Below are 14,793 nucleotides of genomic sequence, written 5' to 3'. Positions count from 1 at the left end.
GTTTTCTTATTAATTCAATTAACTTTATAAAAAAATACACGCGTTTGTCATTTTAGTGATCAAATATCTTATTAATATCAGTTAAGTTTCCAGGTTACAATTAAACATTCCGTTTATATCAAAAAATTTAGATTTTTATAGGGGGTACATTTTTGCTGTTTCAAATATAAGAAACATTTAATACAACATTTAAATCACCTACATGATAAAAAAAAAAAAATAATGTATAAAATATAAACATGCACAGTATTCGATCTAGAAAGCATACTTTAATTGAGTTTGTGTCAACGTACCTTACTGTCAATATATTTCGTTGTATTTCGCCTACGAAATAATTTCTGTTTTCTTCGAAATTTCTAAAAACACTCGACATTCATAAATAATTATAGTAAACTTAATCTCTGTTACCAAGAATGAATGTTTCGCCAGAAACTACATAAAATGAACAGAAAGCGTAGAAAGTATACCGTTTATCGATCGACTAAAATGTTTATGCTCACCGCGTATATAAAACACATAAACATAAAATAAGAATAATTTTTCAGGAAGTATAATTTTTTATTAAACACTTGTTTATTAATTATTTCACGATTCAGTTTAAGAGATATAAACAAATTATTTGAGGCCGACTCTCGTATTAACATACCGACACTAAAGCAGGACGCGCCATATTAGTCGTATACTTCACGTTTAAAAAGAATCGATTACTGCAACGACTCACTGTCGGTGGTTTTAAATTTTAAATTCCACATCGTAAAATCGTAGTCCTAAAATAGGTCTTTCGAAAAAGATGATTAATTTAGGAAATACCATTTGAACAAATATATTTGCTATAGTTATTATTTTATCGTACATACAAGAAAAATGGAATGCTAGATACTGTATGCTACAATCAAAATAACATTGTTTTTAATGAACATAATTATATTTTTATATGAGATACAGAATTTAGGATACAGTACATTTTTTTTTTAATGTGACAATGATTATATGTTGATTATATTTAATAATAAAAAGCATTATTTAATGTAAGTGAAAGAAAAAATGAAAATACGTACATAATTCTTAAACAAAAAACATAGGAGAGTTCTCGTTCATCTGTAACGTCATGTTAACTCGCTGTGCTTCTTCCAAGTTATTTATATCTAAAGGAACCCTGTAAAAACATAAATCGTAATTGTATAATAAGTAAATAGTAACTGAAATAGTAACATTTCATATATAATATATGTATGTATATATTTTACCCGTGTATCAATGCTCTGGCTCTAGCAGCTGCTAAATGAGCATAATAAGTAGGAGCAGGATAACTAACAGATCTTGTACACCGTGCGAACATATGACAAAGATAATATGTTAGTTGTTCAATTTCGTCTTCTGATAAATCATTTTCATTGCATATACATCTGTACTTGGTTGGTCTCGCAGTACCCTGTTATACAAATTTGTCACAGATACGTCCTAGGCAATGCTTGATACTTACACCACGTAATGAAAAGTATAAATAGAACGTACCTGAATACTAGCATGTGATACAAGATAAAAATCCACTTGTGTAGGATGTGTAATTTCTGTGTCAACAATAGTGCCTGCTAACACGTTAAAATTCTTTTGATCACAATTGTTATCAGTTGGAAAAAGACGTATATGATGCCTCTTCTGAACTACAAGAAATGTAATTGGAATCTTATGTTCAGTAGATCCTTCTAACTTTGCAATGGCTCTCTTTATTGCAGATAATTCGAAATGCATAACTTGTGGAAGTTGGCCTTCACTTACACCATCTCTGTAAATAAATAAAAAGAAACCGTTTGTTAAATGAATTTTGGATAGTTAAATATACTTTCTTTCAACCAATAGGAACATTTATTGGACAATATTTACCGATAAAAAATTATTTTTCTAGGTTTATAGCTCGTCTTTTGAAAAAAATATATCAACTGTTTACGCATAATTTCTTCCAAACTTTGAATCATTTCTTCCCTTGGTGATTGGATTCTTATTTGTACATTATATTGAAAAGCACTCGGATCGTGACTTGCGGCGACCTATATTGAAATAACATTGATTTCTAAATGTATTTGCTGAACAAAAGATTCAAAATTGCTCAAAAATAAAATTAAAAGTAGTTCTTACAGCAGCAATCGAAGGTATGTCTACAGCATCAGGCGAAGGATGAGTCACATCTGCACCAATTAACATGCACGGTACTGATAAGCAAGGTGGTCTAAAAAATTAAATATTTGATATATGTATGTATAACTAAAACCTTAAATAAATAACACAAAATATTTATTAAAAGAATGTAATATTACAAATAGGTAGGAGCAAGTTTATGATTAACTCCGTTAAGTTTCGAATTTATCTTCAGTAAAATATTCGTGACTGTTGAAGGACTCAGTTTCATTAAAGTTTTACTCTTTAAACACTGAGTTACTACACCACCAGTTACTTTCAATTCAGAAATTTGTTTTACCACACCTTAAAGTATCATAAAGTTTATTATAATATTTCTATGATATTATGTAAACTATTATGTAGTATGTTACTTACTGTATGATGCATTATCAAAAACTGGGATTACTACTACCACCAATCTTAAATTTTGCTTCTTTTTATCTTGAAAATATTCCATAATGTTGCTAATATTTCTTCCTAACATTAGATTTCCAAATGGAGTTAATGCCTTGCCAATGCTCATATTGACAGATACAGCTAAAGAAAGAAACACAAAACCAGTATGATCTTGAAATAATGTACTAACACGTAAATTTCAATGTTTTAAGCATTATAATAGAAAAGTTTTATGTATATAGTAACATACTAACCGCCGTTTTGTAAACTATCTTGTAAACGATATAAGTCACGATCTTGCGTTCTTCCGTCTAAATTCAAAATAGTCCACGTCAGATCTGGCAATTCGCACGGTTTGATAAATTTATCCGCTCGCCATACACCTTTAACTACATTAACTTGATTTTTATTGTATTGCAACACGGGAGCTTGAAGAATTCTAGCTGGTACTTTTTCAAATTCTCCTTGTACAGAAAGGTGAAATTCATTCATTAAGGTCGGTTGTTGATTCAAATTCATACTAGCAAACTGTAAACATATTAATGTGGTGCTGAAATTAAAAATTATAATTTTGTGAATGTATAAATACTAAAAATACTTACACCAGCCATAATTTTTGCTTTACGTGTTCGAGTATCAGTTGCAGCATGTCGAATTAAATTAGTAGTTTGATCTTCATTTAGTTTCTTTTGTGTGACTTGTCCACCCACAATTGTACACAACTGCAAAGTATTAATAAATAATTAATGACTGTTTTTATAATTATAATTTAATATTAAAAATCGTTTATATACCTCCACAGGCAAGTGAATATTATTATTTCGGGATCCTACCCAAAGACAAGGTAAGTCAGGAAATTGTATTCTATAATTCTTTTTTTCTAAATAATATTGTTCCACTGTACACATCGTATTATTTTCTAAACGAAATTTGTTTTCTCTTGGACACCTGACTAATTCATTTACACGATAAGTTCTTCGAGTTGTAGGTTGACCAGGCAATTCATATTGTATTTTTAATCCCTTTAAAAATTTAGTTATTTTTTCTTTATTCCTTTCTACGTCTCGTGGTTGTACAGTTGCCAAAGGTTGAGCCTGTCTAGGAGGTCTACACAACTCTCTCATCAAATCAATAATAGATTGGTCTTTAGGGAATCCTTTATGTGCCACTGCATGTAAATCATATCAAGTATGTATAGACATCACGAGAAAGCCAGTAACATTTTGTATTAAACGTAAATCATATAAGATAATTATGTAAGTAAATATAACTGTATCAATAGATTACCATCAATATTTAAGTAAGCTTTTTTTCCAATTGCTACAGATTGAAATACGCCAATCCATAAATCCATACCATCTGACAAAGATATAACTCTACCCGGTTCTGGTCTTGGAAAAAGTGATTTTCCCACCTATTTAAACGTTATTATATTAAGTTAAGTACTATATATTTACCATACTATGTACCTAAATAGCTATACTAAAATTAATATACATTTAATGACACAAAGTTAAATATAATTCTTCGAAAATTTAATATTATGAAATAATTTACTGGTGTAAATGTATATGCAGGACCGTGGCGGAAAATAACGTCCAACGCTTGTAGTCCTTTCTCCTCTTTTTCACCTTCATTATAACCCATCTCTGTACCTCTTAACCATGATAAATCAAGAATTGCAACTTTTCGTAAGTATATTTTCCATACACGTTCTTGTTGTCGTTCAGGGTCTAGAACTTTTATTTCATCTTCTACCTGTAGTATAAAATATAATATTATATACATATTAAAAAAAAAAAAAAGATTTCGACTAGTAACAAATAGTTGGTTTAAACACTTACACTTGTACTATCAAATGGAAGATCGTTTCCACTATAAGCATTTTTTCTTCCATCAAATGCTGGATATCTGTTTGGAAAATGTTTTCTCCTATATAATTCAAAAATTGTTCTGAACATAAATTTTGGTTTATCTGGAGTAATAACGACGTCATAATGTATAATATTTGTTTTAAAATTTGGTTTAAGCACGATTTTTAACATGTTCGTTTCCACCTGAATCTTTCTACCCTGTGTTCCAGCATTTTTTTTGCGTGGAATTTGTTCTATATATGCTTCTTTCAGAGCAGTTGGTAATACTACTTTTCCATTTCTCCTCTTTAAACTAACAGCAGTTTCCTAATTAAACAATACAGTGAAATTGGATTAAATATTAACAATCTGCTAAAATAACAATTTGACATGACTTGCTTTGATGTAAAAATTATACCTGTGGTTGTTGAGAAGTAGAGGGTGATGGTTTTTGCTGTTGAGCAGGAAATGATGGTTGCTGCTCCGAAGTAGGTGGTCTCTGTTGCTGCTGCTGTTGTGGACCAGGTGGTCTCTGTTGCTGCTGCTGTTGTGGAATAGGCAGTCTTTGTTGTTGCCATGGACCAGCTGGTTGCTGCTGCTGCTGTGGAACTGGTGGTCTCTGTTGCTGCTGTTGTGGACCAGGTGGTTTCTGTTGCTGCTGCTGCTGTGGACCAGGTGGTCTCTGTTGCTGCTGCTGCTGTGGAATAGGCAGTCTTTGTTGTTGCCATGGACCAGCTGGTTGCTGCTGCTGCTGCTGTGGAACTGGTGGTCTCTGTTGCTGCTGTTGTGGACCAGGTGGTCTCTGTTGCTGCTGCTGCTGTGGACCAGGTGGTCTCTGTTGCTGCTGCTGCTGTGGAATAGGCGGTCTTTGTTGTTGCCATGGACCAGCTGGTTGCTGCTGCTGCTGCTGTGGAACTGGTGGTCTCTGTTGCTGCTGTTGTGGACCAGGTTGTCTCTGTTGCTGCTGCTGCTGTGGAACTGGTGGTCTCTGTTGCTGCTGCTGTTGTGGACCAGGTGGTCTCTGTTGCTGCTGCTGTTGTGGAATAGGCAGTCTTTGTTGTTGCCATGGACCAGCTGGTTGCTGCTGCTGCTGCTGTGGAACTGGTGGTCTCTGTTGCTGCTGTTGTGGACCAGGTGGTCTCTGTTGCTGCTGCTGCTGTGGAACTGGTGGTCTCTGTTGCTGCTGTTGTGGACCAGGTGGTCTCTGTTGATGCTGCTGTTGTGGACCAGGTGGTCTCTGTTGTTGTGCAGCAGGTGGCCTCTGTTGTTGCTGTGAACCCCGAGCCTGCTGCTGTTGCTGTGCAGCAGGTGCTCCCTGTTGCTGTGAACCAGAGGCTTGAGGTACTTGTTCAGAGGGTTGCTGTTTCTGCCCTTTCTTTTTTCCTATACATCAAATACAAATTTATTTTACATTTATTCTTACACAAAAGGAAGTTTAAAAGAATTACTTTTTAATATTAAAAATTACACATAATACGATATATGTATGCAAATGTAATCAAATACCTTTCTTTGTCATCTTGCTGCGCTATTGTTTGACTTGTAAAACAACAATCAATTCAGTGTTGTACAAACGTTAAGTAACAGTTTGAGTTTCTAACTTTCACAGGAGACAATATTTCCGTTACTTATATACGTTTTACTTTGATCACTTATCGCAATTTTTTCACTTCGTTATGAGTCACCTTTCCAAGACATACAATTGAGGGCATTACCGGTTTAATATTGATTACTCATTCACAGGCTCACCAATCTTCTAAAAATTAGCACTAAAGCAGAGTACTCGTTAGCGGAAACTGCGTCTTATATATATACTTAAAAAGAAGCAATATTTTGTGGTTGAATTATTAGAAAAATGATGACCTGTTCAATTTCTTAATTTTGAAATTTTATAGCTAAAGATTATACTTCAATACAGAATGGTCGGGAAAAGTATATATTACCAGCTCAAAATAGGGTATGTATCTCTATTACATATATGACAATATGTGAACGATCTATCATTCTAAGCAGAGAGAAATTGAGGGAAATAGAGGGTCTTCTCCCAAGGTTTTCCTTGCATCTGGCATGGTGCTGCACCACGCGGCCAAGTCTTTCAAAGTAAAACCCCGGCCATGAGCATCCTCTCTGTTCCTCTCTGTTATAAGCAAGAACACCATGGTATATCAACTTGTAGCGGTCATAGTAGCTGTTATGCTTCTTCAAGGAATATGGCAAGATGGCGACATGTTTAAAGCGAACGTCAAAATTGTTTAATATTTCGTTATTACAATCATCAGTGGACATTTCTCTTCGAGACTTAATATGTCCTGTGTGCCGTAGTATTTTGATTGAACCAGTGACATTGCCGTGCACTCATAATCTTTGTTTAAAATGTTTGAAAGGTACTTTTGAACATAATAGTTTAAGCTGTCCCCTCTGTAGAATACGAGTCGGTTCTTGGTTGCGTACAGCAACAAGAACCGAAACATTAGTTAACAATAGCCTTTGGGAATTAATTCGTACTAAATTTCCAAAAGAGGTTGAAAACAAATACAACGGTGACGACAAAAACATTGAATTGGATGTTGGTAAGTTCCTTACGGGCAAGTAAACAAACGTAACATAACCTCTCTAAAAAGTATAAAAATATAAATATAGGAATAAGAAATGCATATATGTCTGTGTATAACAGTTAACGATAATCTGTAGTTGCAAGTTGGTGTATAATTTTTCAATTTATATGATTTGAAAATGTTTTAATAAAATATCTCTTTTTGTTATTTTTATTTGTACTTGTTTATATATTGCAATGTTCTTTTGTTTTAATTGTTATTTAATCCGTTTACTTTAATTTTTAAATTCTTTTTTATTAATAATGTTCTTATTACTGAAAAGAAGGTAAATTAACATTTACCTAATACATTATTTTTTTTTATACAGAATTTAATAGTGTTAATAAAACACTCAGTGCAGCAGGAGAAATTCGTCGGGAATATGAAGTGCAACTTCAAATGGCTGAAGAAGAAATACAATGTCAAAGAAAGGCTGAACAGATAGCTAGTGAAGCATTAATTCGTAAGATTCAAGAAGAAGAACAGCAACAGTTGGCACAATTGACTCAAGATCAATTACTTGCAAAGTCTTTAGTCAAAAAGCAAATTGCAGAAAAGCATAAAGAAGCATCTAAATATTATAATACTTATCCTTATGCAGCTAATAATTTGTTCCATACCTCAAAGTTTAATGTTTCTACTATGACTGAAACAAATTCATGTAAAATGGAACCCCATAGTTCAAAATGCGAGAAAGAAATTGTTTTAGAGCCCCAAGATAACTCTGGATTAAGGAGATCAAATCAATTAAGGAGATCATTAATATCTAAAATTCGTGCAGAAAGATATGCTTTTAGTATAAAAAGTAATGATTCTTCTAATGTATGTAATGATTCCATGGGTAAATTTTGTTGTCAGAAACCAATGCCTATATATAATGCTACTGCACGGACTTTGAAACATCAAGCAACAACAAAAATGATAGAATCTTGTATGTCAAACTACCCTATAGAATCTGGAACATCTTCCTCAAAAATATATGGTACTCAAAGCAAAGAAGAATTACATGTACCAGATGATGTTGTAAACAGTAAAAAGAAAAGTTTAGGAGTAGAGGTGTGCATATCTTCCGGAGACGACGATGAAAGAATGGGAAGTGCAGAAAGTGCCGGTAGTCATGATAGTATTAATCAAGAAATTCATCATTTTAAGCCAATAAAGGCTATGCCAAGAACACCGCTAAAAATTTCTACAGGTTGAGTAAGCTCTATATTCTTTGTCATTTTTGTATCCAAATACTTGATATTATTTACACAATTATAGAATATTGTATTTCAGATGGAAGACAAATAGATCCAAAATTAATTAGAGTTGTTCCTATTCTTAAAAGGATATCTAATGTTATACCTAAACCTCCATCTCAGACACATTTTAAACGAATTATTGGTTGTTCCTGGAGCGCATTTCGAGGTAAATTAATTTCATAAAAGTTTCAAGTGTTTAATTCAACGGAAAAGAAAAAATGTAATAATATTTTTATTTGTTGCAGGTAAAACCAAACAACATATTAAAGAGAAAGAGATATATCAGGAAGAGATTGAACAGAAACCATCAACATCTTACAATCAATCTCAAGTTATCTCTAATAAAATAGTAAAATCTCAAATACATGAGAGCATTCGAAAACTTGATTTCGCTTCAGAAACCTCATTTGACTCCAATAAAAATTATGCTAAAAGTACGAACAAAGTGATAAATGGCACTAGAATTGGTAAAAAACTAATATCAGACGACCATAGGGATATTAAAAAGGTGGAGAAGTCTTGGAAATCAGATATTAGGAACGGGATGGTGTGTAAATCTAAACGACAGAAAAATTTATGGATTAAAAAAGACACAAGGAGTGTAACGGGTACGAAATATGTAGATGACATTGAAATGAGGAATTCAACATCTTCGTCTATATCTGTAAAAATAAATTCATCATACGGTGAAGAGATCGAAGTACAAAGGGAAGATGAGAGGACAGTAGAAAATATTGCGGAGAGAATAAAAAAGAGAAAAATAAATATGGATAAGAAGAATTCTGATAGCATGTGTTCATTAAATTCAGAATCAGAAGTAATTATGAAAAAGAACACAAGGAAAAGATTATATAGAAAACAGAACCTTGAATACAAAGTAACAGACAATGTTCCTGTTACAGTACAAAAACGAAATAAAACTAAGCATACGAAGACTGCCTTGCCGAAAACGAAACAGCAGAGGGCACGTCGAGCAAAGCAGTCTAGTACAGAAAGTTCCGAGAAAAGTGATGGCTCGATAGGATTGAGCTGTCAAATGAATAATTTTCCTTTAAGAAAAACAGCGCGAAATGGCAAACACAATAATTCTATCAATAGTGAACAACATGTAAATGTAAGCGATGAGAATATGGACAGTAACAATTATGATTCATCCGAATCTTGCAGCGAATTGCACGAATGTATGTCGGAAAATAATAATACTACCGAGGTGCATACAGTTGAAGATAAAAGTATTCTTTCGGACGAAGAAATTATTAAAGAACAGGAACGAATGGAGAGGTTAGTTATACAAGAAAAAGAAGATTTCGAATTAGCACTGAGATTGCAAGCAAAGTTCGACGAAATGGAAAGAATAGCCGGTCGAACAAGACGATCGAAAAAGGCGATCGAAAGTGAAACAATTGAATTAGATTTGTATAAAATTGATGCTGGGAGAAATGTACAAAAAGCAATTAATTCGCATACTGCCAAACCATCGATCCTCAATCACACTGTCACCACTGAAGCTAAGAAACGTGGTAGGCCTCCGAAGCGTATAAAATAAAGCAACACATATATACGCTGATCGTTGCGTCTGAACTGTGAACCTTCCAAATGGATGTTCCTATAAATTGTAAATGAAAGGTTTGAATTTCATCCTGTAGAATATTTTATCTATCTCAATCGAATTGTTTACATGGCTTGAAATGCGTACCTGGGACATATTAGTGCGATCATGAAAAGAGAAAAAATAACAAAGAAACGTTTCAATACATTTATATAGGTAGCTATGTTTCTTGAAACATATATATATATATATATATATATATATATAATCATGTTTTGTAATATTTTTTTATTTACACTCAATTTTAGCAATTATTATAACACGCGTGTGCCGTGTTAAACTATCGTGAAGAGAAAACTTTTCTTAAACATTTTGATCGTTTTCGTCTTTTTCAGTTGTATGCTAATCAATGGAAGACAGATTTGACTGATATATAAGAGATAGAATTCCTGAGATTAAAAATTATAGCTTTAAAATGATGCTACCGTTTAAATATGACTTGAAAAATACAGTAGTACTTTCCTAACGCGTCTCCTATGAAACATGCGTCTATGACTAAAACAATTCTATTGAACAGAGAAATGGTTATTAACAGATTAGTATCGCTTTGGACTACCACTTCTTTACTTTAGATAATAAAAATAGGGAAAGTTTGGTATAACATAGTGCTATGCAAACTATAAACAGAAAAGTAAAAAAAAATATGTTTTATAACATTAATAAATTTTTTTTTTTAATTTAATACTGTTTATAGCAAGCATAATTACTGTATATCGATTACATAAATTCGAGGATTATAGATAAATCAAAAGCTGCAAGCTTCAGCATGTATCAGAGAAATATCAATAGAAAATCGACCGAGCCTGCTTTCTATTTTCCCTTAGAAACTCATTATACGTTGGGTTTCGATAATCCATCAAACGAGACGAATTCGTAAATGTAAACAAATCTTGCTCGACTCAGGGCCGGCGCACAGGTGCTTTCAATTCTTCAAACCCCTTCGTTCGGCGTGTGTGTACTGTGAGACGGACCTGCGTCGAACACGTGAAATTTGTATTCCATTTGCTGACCTGCCTCCTTGGACGGACTATAATTGAACATTGCAAACAAGTATATATTTTTATAGAACAGCCTCGCATCATAGACCTATCATACTTGTAATCTTCTTTATATTTAAACCTTTAAGTATGCGAAAATAGAAACAAGAGATTTTAAACATATTCGTGAAAACATTGATACGATTGAAGAAGTATGTATGTATGTATGTATTTCCACTACTATTTATCTTTTTTATCTTTTACTCTTGACTTCCATCCAAGGTATTCTATGATATATCTTTGTTTTGTTTTGTTTTGTGATAATATCACAGTATTCAGCAATCTAACACACACACACACGATTATTTGTAAAACATAATTCATTCCTAATTGGTGTTAGTTTATTGTTCGATTTCAAACAATTAAGAGAATATTTTAAATGCAGTACTTGGACAATTATCATTCTATTTTTCTCTTCGTTTCTGTGTATTTGTCTTTAATTTTTTTTCATTCTTTCCTGCATTATGTTTCTCGTTAATCTGAACGAAATTTTTCGATCTCGTTATTTGCAGGCTTCATTAGCAATATAAAAATAAAGAAAAGCAAAAAAAAAACAAAAAAAAAAAAATCACACAAAATAGAACGAAACGCCACAGCCATAAACTATACTTTGTTCGAACGGTAACTTCGAACATGCGTAGTCTATTAATTGTTATTTATATAAATACAGATTATACATTTATAGTTGCGAAACAAGTTAATAGCGTTGACCGAGTACAGATGGTCTCTGACGAATGACGAAAATCCAGGCAACGATGTGACAGATAGTTTTTTTGATTGTTTAAAATTTGAAAAGAATCGTGAGTTAAATTGTATATGTGTGTGTGTGCGCGCGCATGCGCATGTCTATGACTATCCGTCAGATTTCGTGACTCGTTAGACTTCTTTCTTGCTCAGTCAATAGTAATAGTCTTTCACTTTTTTTATATAAATACTAATTATAAATACAATTAAAAATCGTATATATACATATATATACTAATTGATACGTACGTTTAAAGGAAACGTATATTTGTAATAATTTGAAATAAGTCATGAAGAAGTCGAATCGATTAACTCATGTAATCTTAATCTAAACAATTCGCATAGATGGAACTATGGATACGAAAAAAGAATATATATGACATTAATATAAAAATAAGCCGTAAGACTTACGAAAAATGTATAGAGAAAAAAAAAAAATATTTGCGTATAGATTTCCTATACGATACATTGTCGAACAATATATTATCAAACAATGGCAAGCTGCTGTATAGTTTAAATAAGAGAACGAAAAATAAGCGAAAAAATAAAATAAAATAAAAAAGATAACGAAGATGCACCGGTATGGATTTTAAAGAGTCATTTTTATATGCATCGCACACGATTACTGCGAAGACAAAAAAAAAGAATGTATCGGAGGTAACGTGAGGAAACGTTAATTTTCCCTGATACGTTTTATGTATGAATAACGAATAAACGAGTGTAACTGTTCTGCAAAGTATTTATCGTTATGCGTGTTTATATCGCCGAACGATCCTACCTCGGTTGTCCGGTTAACCGTTTCACTGCGACGTACGTATGTTGTGTAATTGCAAATTGCTCGCTAAAACTCATATATGTACACGTCATATGCAGTGAAAGAGTACAAAGAGCTTTAAATCGATTCGAGCTTGAAAGTCATTGACGCTATTGAATTGATTACGGAATCAATGTGTATACACTTGTATACGTTGTCCGCAATGGAAAAGAGTAATTGGAAAAAAGTCTAGTTCGTTCGATCGTGGAATCTAGTTTCTGATCGATATGTTAGCGTTCGGTTAGTTACATCATCGATCCATACTGTACTGCTAAAAAAAAAGTATTAACGAATATGCGCGCCACAATTCGGTCAAGGGTATTGGTGTAAATTTCGACTGTAACGACTGTAAAAGTTTGCTAGAATAATTGCGACATCTTCAAGTAATTTGTTGCACTAAACACGTGAAACGGTAAGATAATAGGATAATACGCCGTCTCTCTTTCTCTGCTGTCAGTTACACCGTAATTCCAACTCCTACGTTCATGAATTTCATAATGCACGCTTCTAAAATACGGTCAAAGCATTTAGACCTATGTGATCAAAGAATGTAATACTTATCAAAAATAAGTAATAAGTTGTTTGCTACATATTGTCCATCCAGAGTTCGCGAAACTTGGAAGAAAAGTTCGACTGTAATATATCTCATTAAATTTTGGTATAATTTTTTTGGAATAGCGCGTAAAGCTTAAGGAGAACGTACAACTAAAAAAATAAAAGAAGAAAAACACCTGTAAATAGAGCGAGTAAGTAGCGAGGGTGAAAGCAAAGAGTAACAGATAAACGGAGTAAGGGAGAGACGCATAAAGAGGAACAGACCACGGCGGGTGCAACGTGACCAAGGGACCACGTGATCGAATTGGCCAATTGGAAGGTTCGCGGTGCCGCGGTCACGTTGCACTCGGCGTGGCTCAGTGCCCCCTTGCTCTTGCAAACTGCCTCTCCTTTTCTATACTTCTCTCCAAGTTGTACGTTGGCATATGCGAAGAACTCTGTTCTCTGTCCGAGTCGTAGTGTGATTGCTTGTCTAGCATTTTAACTTTTCTTTCAAAAACTCGAATCTCGTGTGACAGCTCGCAACGAAATAGGATAGTGCATAACAATGCGACCTATATCGTAATCTTTGCGCAACAAATACAACGTGAGTGCGGAACTGGTTTGCGAAACGCCTAGTCGAAAGTGTCTATTTAAATCGTGATAATTAATTCAGTGCAAATCGCGAATGGTTAAGAAGAAACAGTTATTGCATTCAAATATAGAATGTGCGTGTTTACAGAAGATTGTAAGTATTAGAGCAAATACGCATCTAGTTGGTTCGGTCAACGTGCCCCGTTCTACTCGGTTAGTAATTTCAAAGTGCAACCGCATTAATGTCGTCTCGACAAACATGGTGCATTTTATCTTATTTAAAGATAAAACGTTAAATTCGAGGTTCGTTCCTATTTATTTTCCTCATAGAATTCACCTGATAGCAGAAATCGAATTACGCATTTATCTCGCATCCTTCACTCTATCGATATATCGAAAACTATTTGCGATATGACATGCGCACAATAAACTAGTACCTTTTACGCGTATTACGTAGTTAAAAGATCGAAAATATTTTATCTATCGTGTCATTGAATAATGTTAAATAAAAAAACAATCATACGAATCATCGACTGAAAGAAATAATAATCAATAAGAAAGTTTATTTGACACGTATGAAATCAAATCATAGAACATATATCGACACTGTTTTATCGACACGCTGACGATCGAAAGGTAGAGTAGTAATTGTTTGCTTCACGATCTATCGAAAGGAAAGCGATTATGTCAGCGGGTCAGTATGTCAAGTTCGTGTCCATTTTCAAGCATGAAATATTGTCGATTCCGTTAGTTTTTATCGCATTATTATAAACTACAAACTATTCAAGACATAATGTGAAGGAATACCATAACGCGTCGTTGTATAGTAATATCGATTTACGTCATAATTGTGTGTTACGTGGATCACATATATAAATGTAAATCGCATAACAGATACGTTAAAGAGCCAGGTTATCGATTAGTTTACCGAGTGCATTTACTGTACGTTGAAATTATTTTTGTCGACAAGCAATTAACATCCTCCAACTTCGCTACTGCATTCGATTCCTTATGTCTTGTTGGGGGTACAGGTTGCTTTTCTATACTTACCGGCTTTGATGTTCGCTCGTTTTCTCTGAATAACGATAATCGCTGTCACTGTGAATTATCCTTGACGTTCAGGCCCGGTCGAGTGTGGATAGTAGGTTAAGTAAACAAGCTAAAAGCTTGTGGCAAGCGACGCAAATTTCACCGAT

At 33.5% G+C, this 14,793-nt stretch overlaps 2 protein-coding genes across 5 annotated transcripts; one reads left to right on the top strand and one right to left on the bottom strand.

Moving 5' to 3' along the window:
• Nucleotides 1–887: 887 nt before the first annotated feature.
• On the bottom strand, nucleotides 888–14,751 carry AGO2 (Argonaute 2). Of its 4 annotated transcripts, none has more exons than XM_034333554.2 (16): nucleotides 14,648–14,751; nucleotides 5,934–5,967; nucleotides 4,846–5,810; nucleotides 4,419–4,754; nucleotides 4,132–4,332; nucleotides 3,862–3,988; nucleotides 3,369–3,742; nucleotides 3,177–3,296; nucleotides 2,829–3,102; nucleotides 2,554–2,715; nucleotides 2,316–2,481; nucleotides 2,137–2,227; nucleotides 1,885–2,048; nucleotides 1,516–1,786; nucleotides 1,248–1,432; nucleotides 888–1,156 (listed from the first exon to the last, which is right to left on the bottom strand). In XM_034333554.2, the coding sequence occupies exons 2-16, from the start codon at nucleotides 5,944–5,946 to the stop codon at nucleotides 1,066–1,068; spliced, it is 3,540 nt and encodes a 1,179-aa protein (XP_034189445.2). In that variant the 5' UTR covers nucleotides 5,947–5,967; nucleotides 14,648–14,751; the 3' UTR covers nucleotides 888–1,065. The 4 variants fall into 4 exon arrangements, with proteins under 4 accessions (XP_034189445.2, XP_034189444.2, XP_076547412.1 ...); XM_034333553.2 differs by lacking the exon at nucleotides 14,648–14,751 and adding an exon at nucleotides 6,371–6,438; XM_076691297.1 differs by lacking the exon at nucleotides 14,648–14,751 and having other exon boundaries at nucleotides 4,846–5,364; nucleotides 5,428–5,810; nucleotides 5,934–6,272.
• Nucleotides 6,573–12,302, top strand: LOC117608440 (uncharacterized). The gene is made up of 4 exons (XM_034333566.2): nucleotides 6,573–6,997; nucleotides 7,350–8,216; nucleotides 8,300–8,431; nucleotides 8,511–12,302. Exons 1-4 carry the CDS (start codon nucleotides 6,646–6,648, stop codon nucleotides 9,809–9,811), a joined length of 2,652 nt encoding a protein of 883 aa, XP_034189457.1. The 5' UTR covers nucleotides 6,573–6,645; the 3' UTR covers nucleotides 9,812–12,302.
• Nucleotides 14,752–14,793: the final 42 nt, after the last annotated feature.

This window comes from Osmia lignaria, chromosome 2 (genome assembly GCF_051020975.1).
Source record: "Osmia lignaria lignaria isolate PbOS001 chromosome 2, iyOsmLign1, whole genome shotgun sequence".
Lineage (NCBI taxonomy): Eukaryota > Metazoa > Arthropoda > Insecta > Hymenoptera > Megachilidae > Osmia > Osmia lignaria.
This window is presented reverse-complemented; position numbering and strand designations above follow the sequence as displayed.

Coding starts and splice junctions, on each gene's coding strand:
- AGO2 (XM_034333554.2), bottom strand. Junction 4,755..4,845: donor CTACTTCTCAACAACCACAG/GTATAATTTTTA, acceptor TTGTTTAATTAG/GAAACTGCTGTTAGTTTAAA. Junction 2,482..2,553: donor TTTTGATAATGCATCATACA/GTAAGTAACATA, acceptor TGATACTTTAAG/GTGTGGTAAAACAAATTTCT.
- LOC117608440 (XM_034333566.2), top strand. CDS start 6,646: ATGGCGACATGTTTAAAGCGAACGTCAAAATTGTTTAATATTTCGTTA. Junction 6,998..7,349: donor AAACATTGAATTGGATGTTG/GTAAGTTCCTTA, acceptor TTTTTTATACAG/AATTTAATAGTGTTAATAAA. Junction 8,217..8,299: donor ACCGCTAAAAATTTCTACAG/GTTGAGTAAGCT, acceptor ATTGTATTTCAG/ATGGAAGACAAATAGATCCA.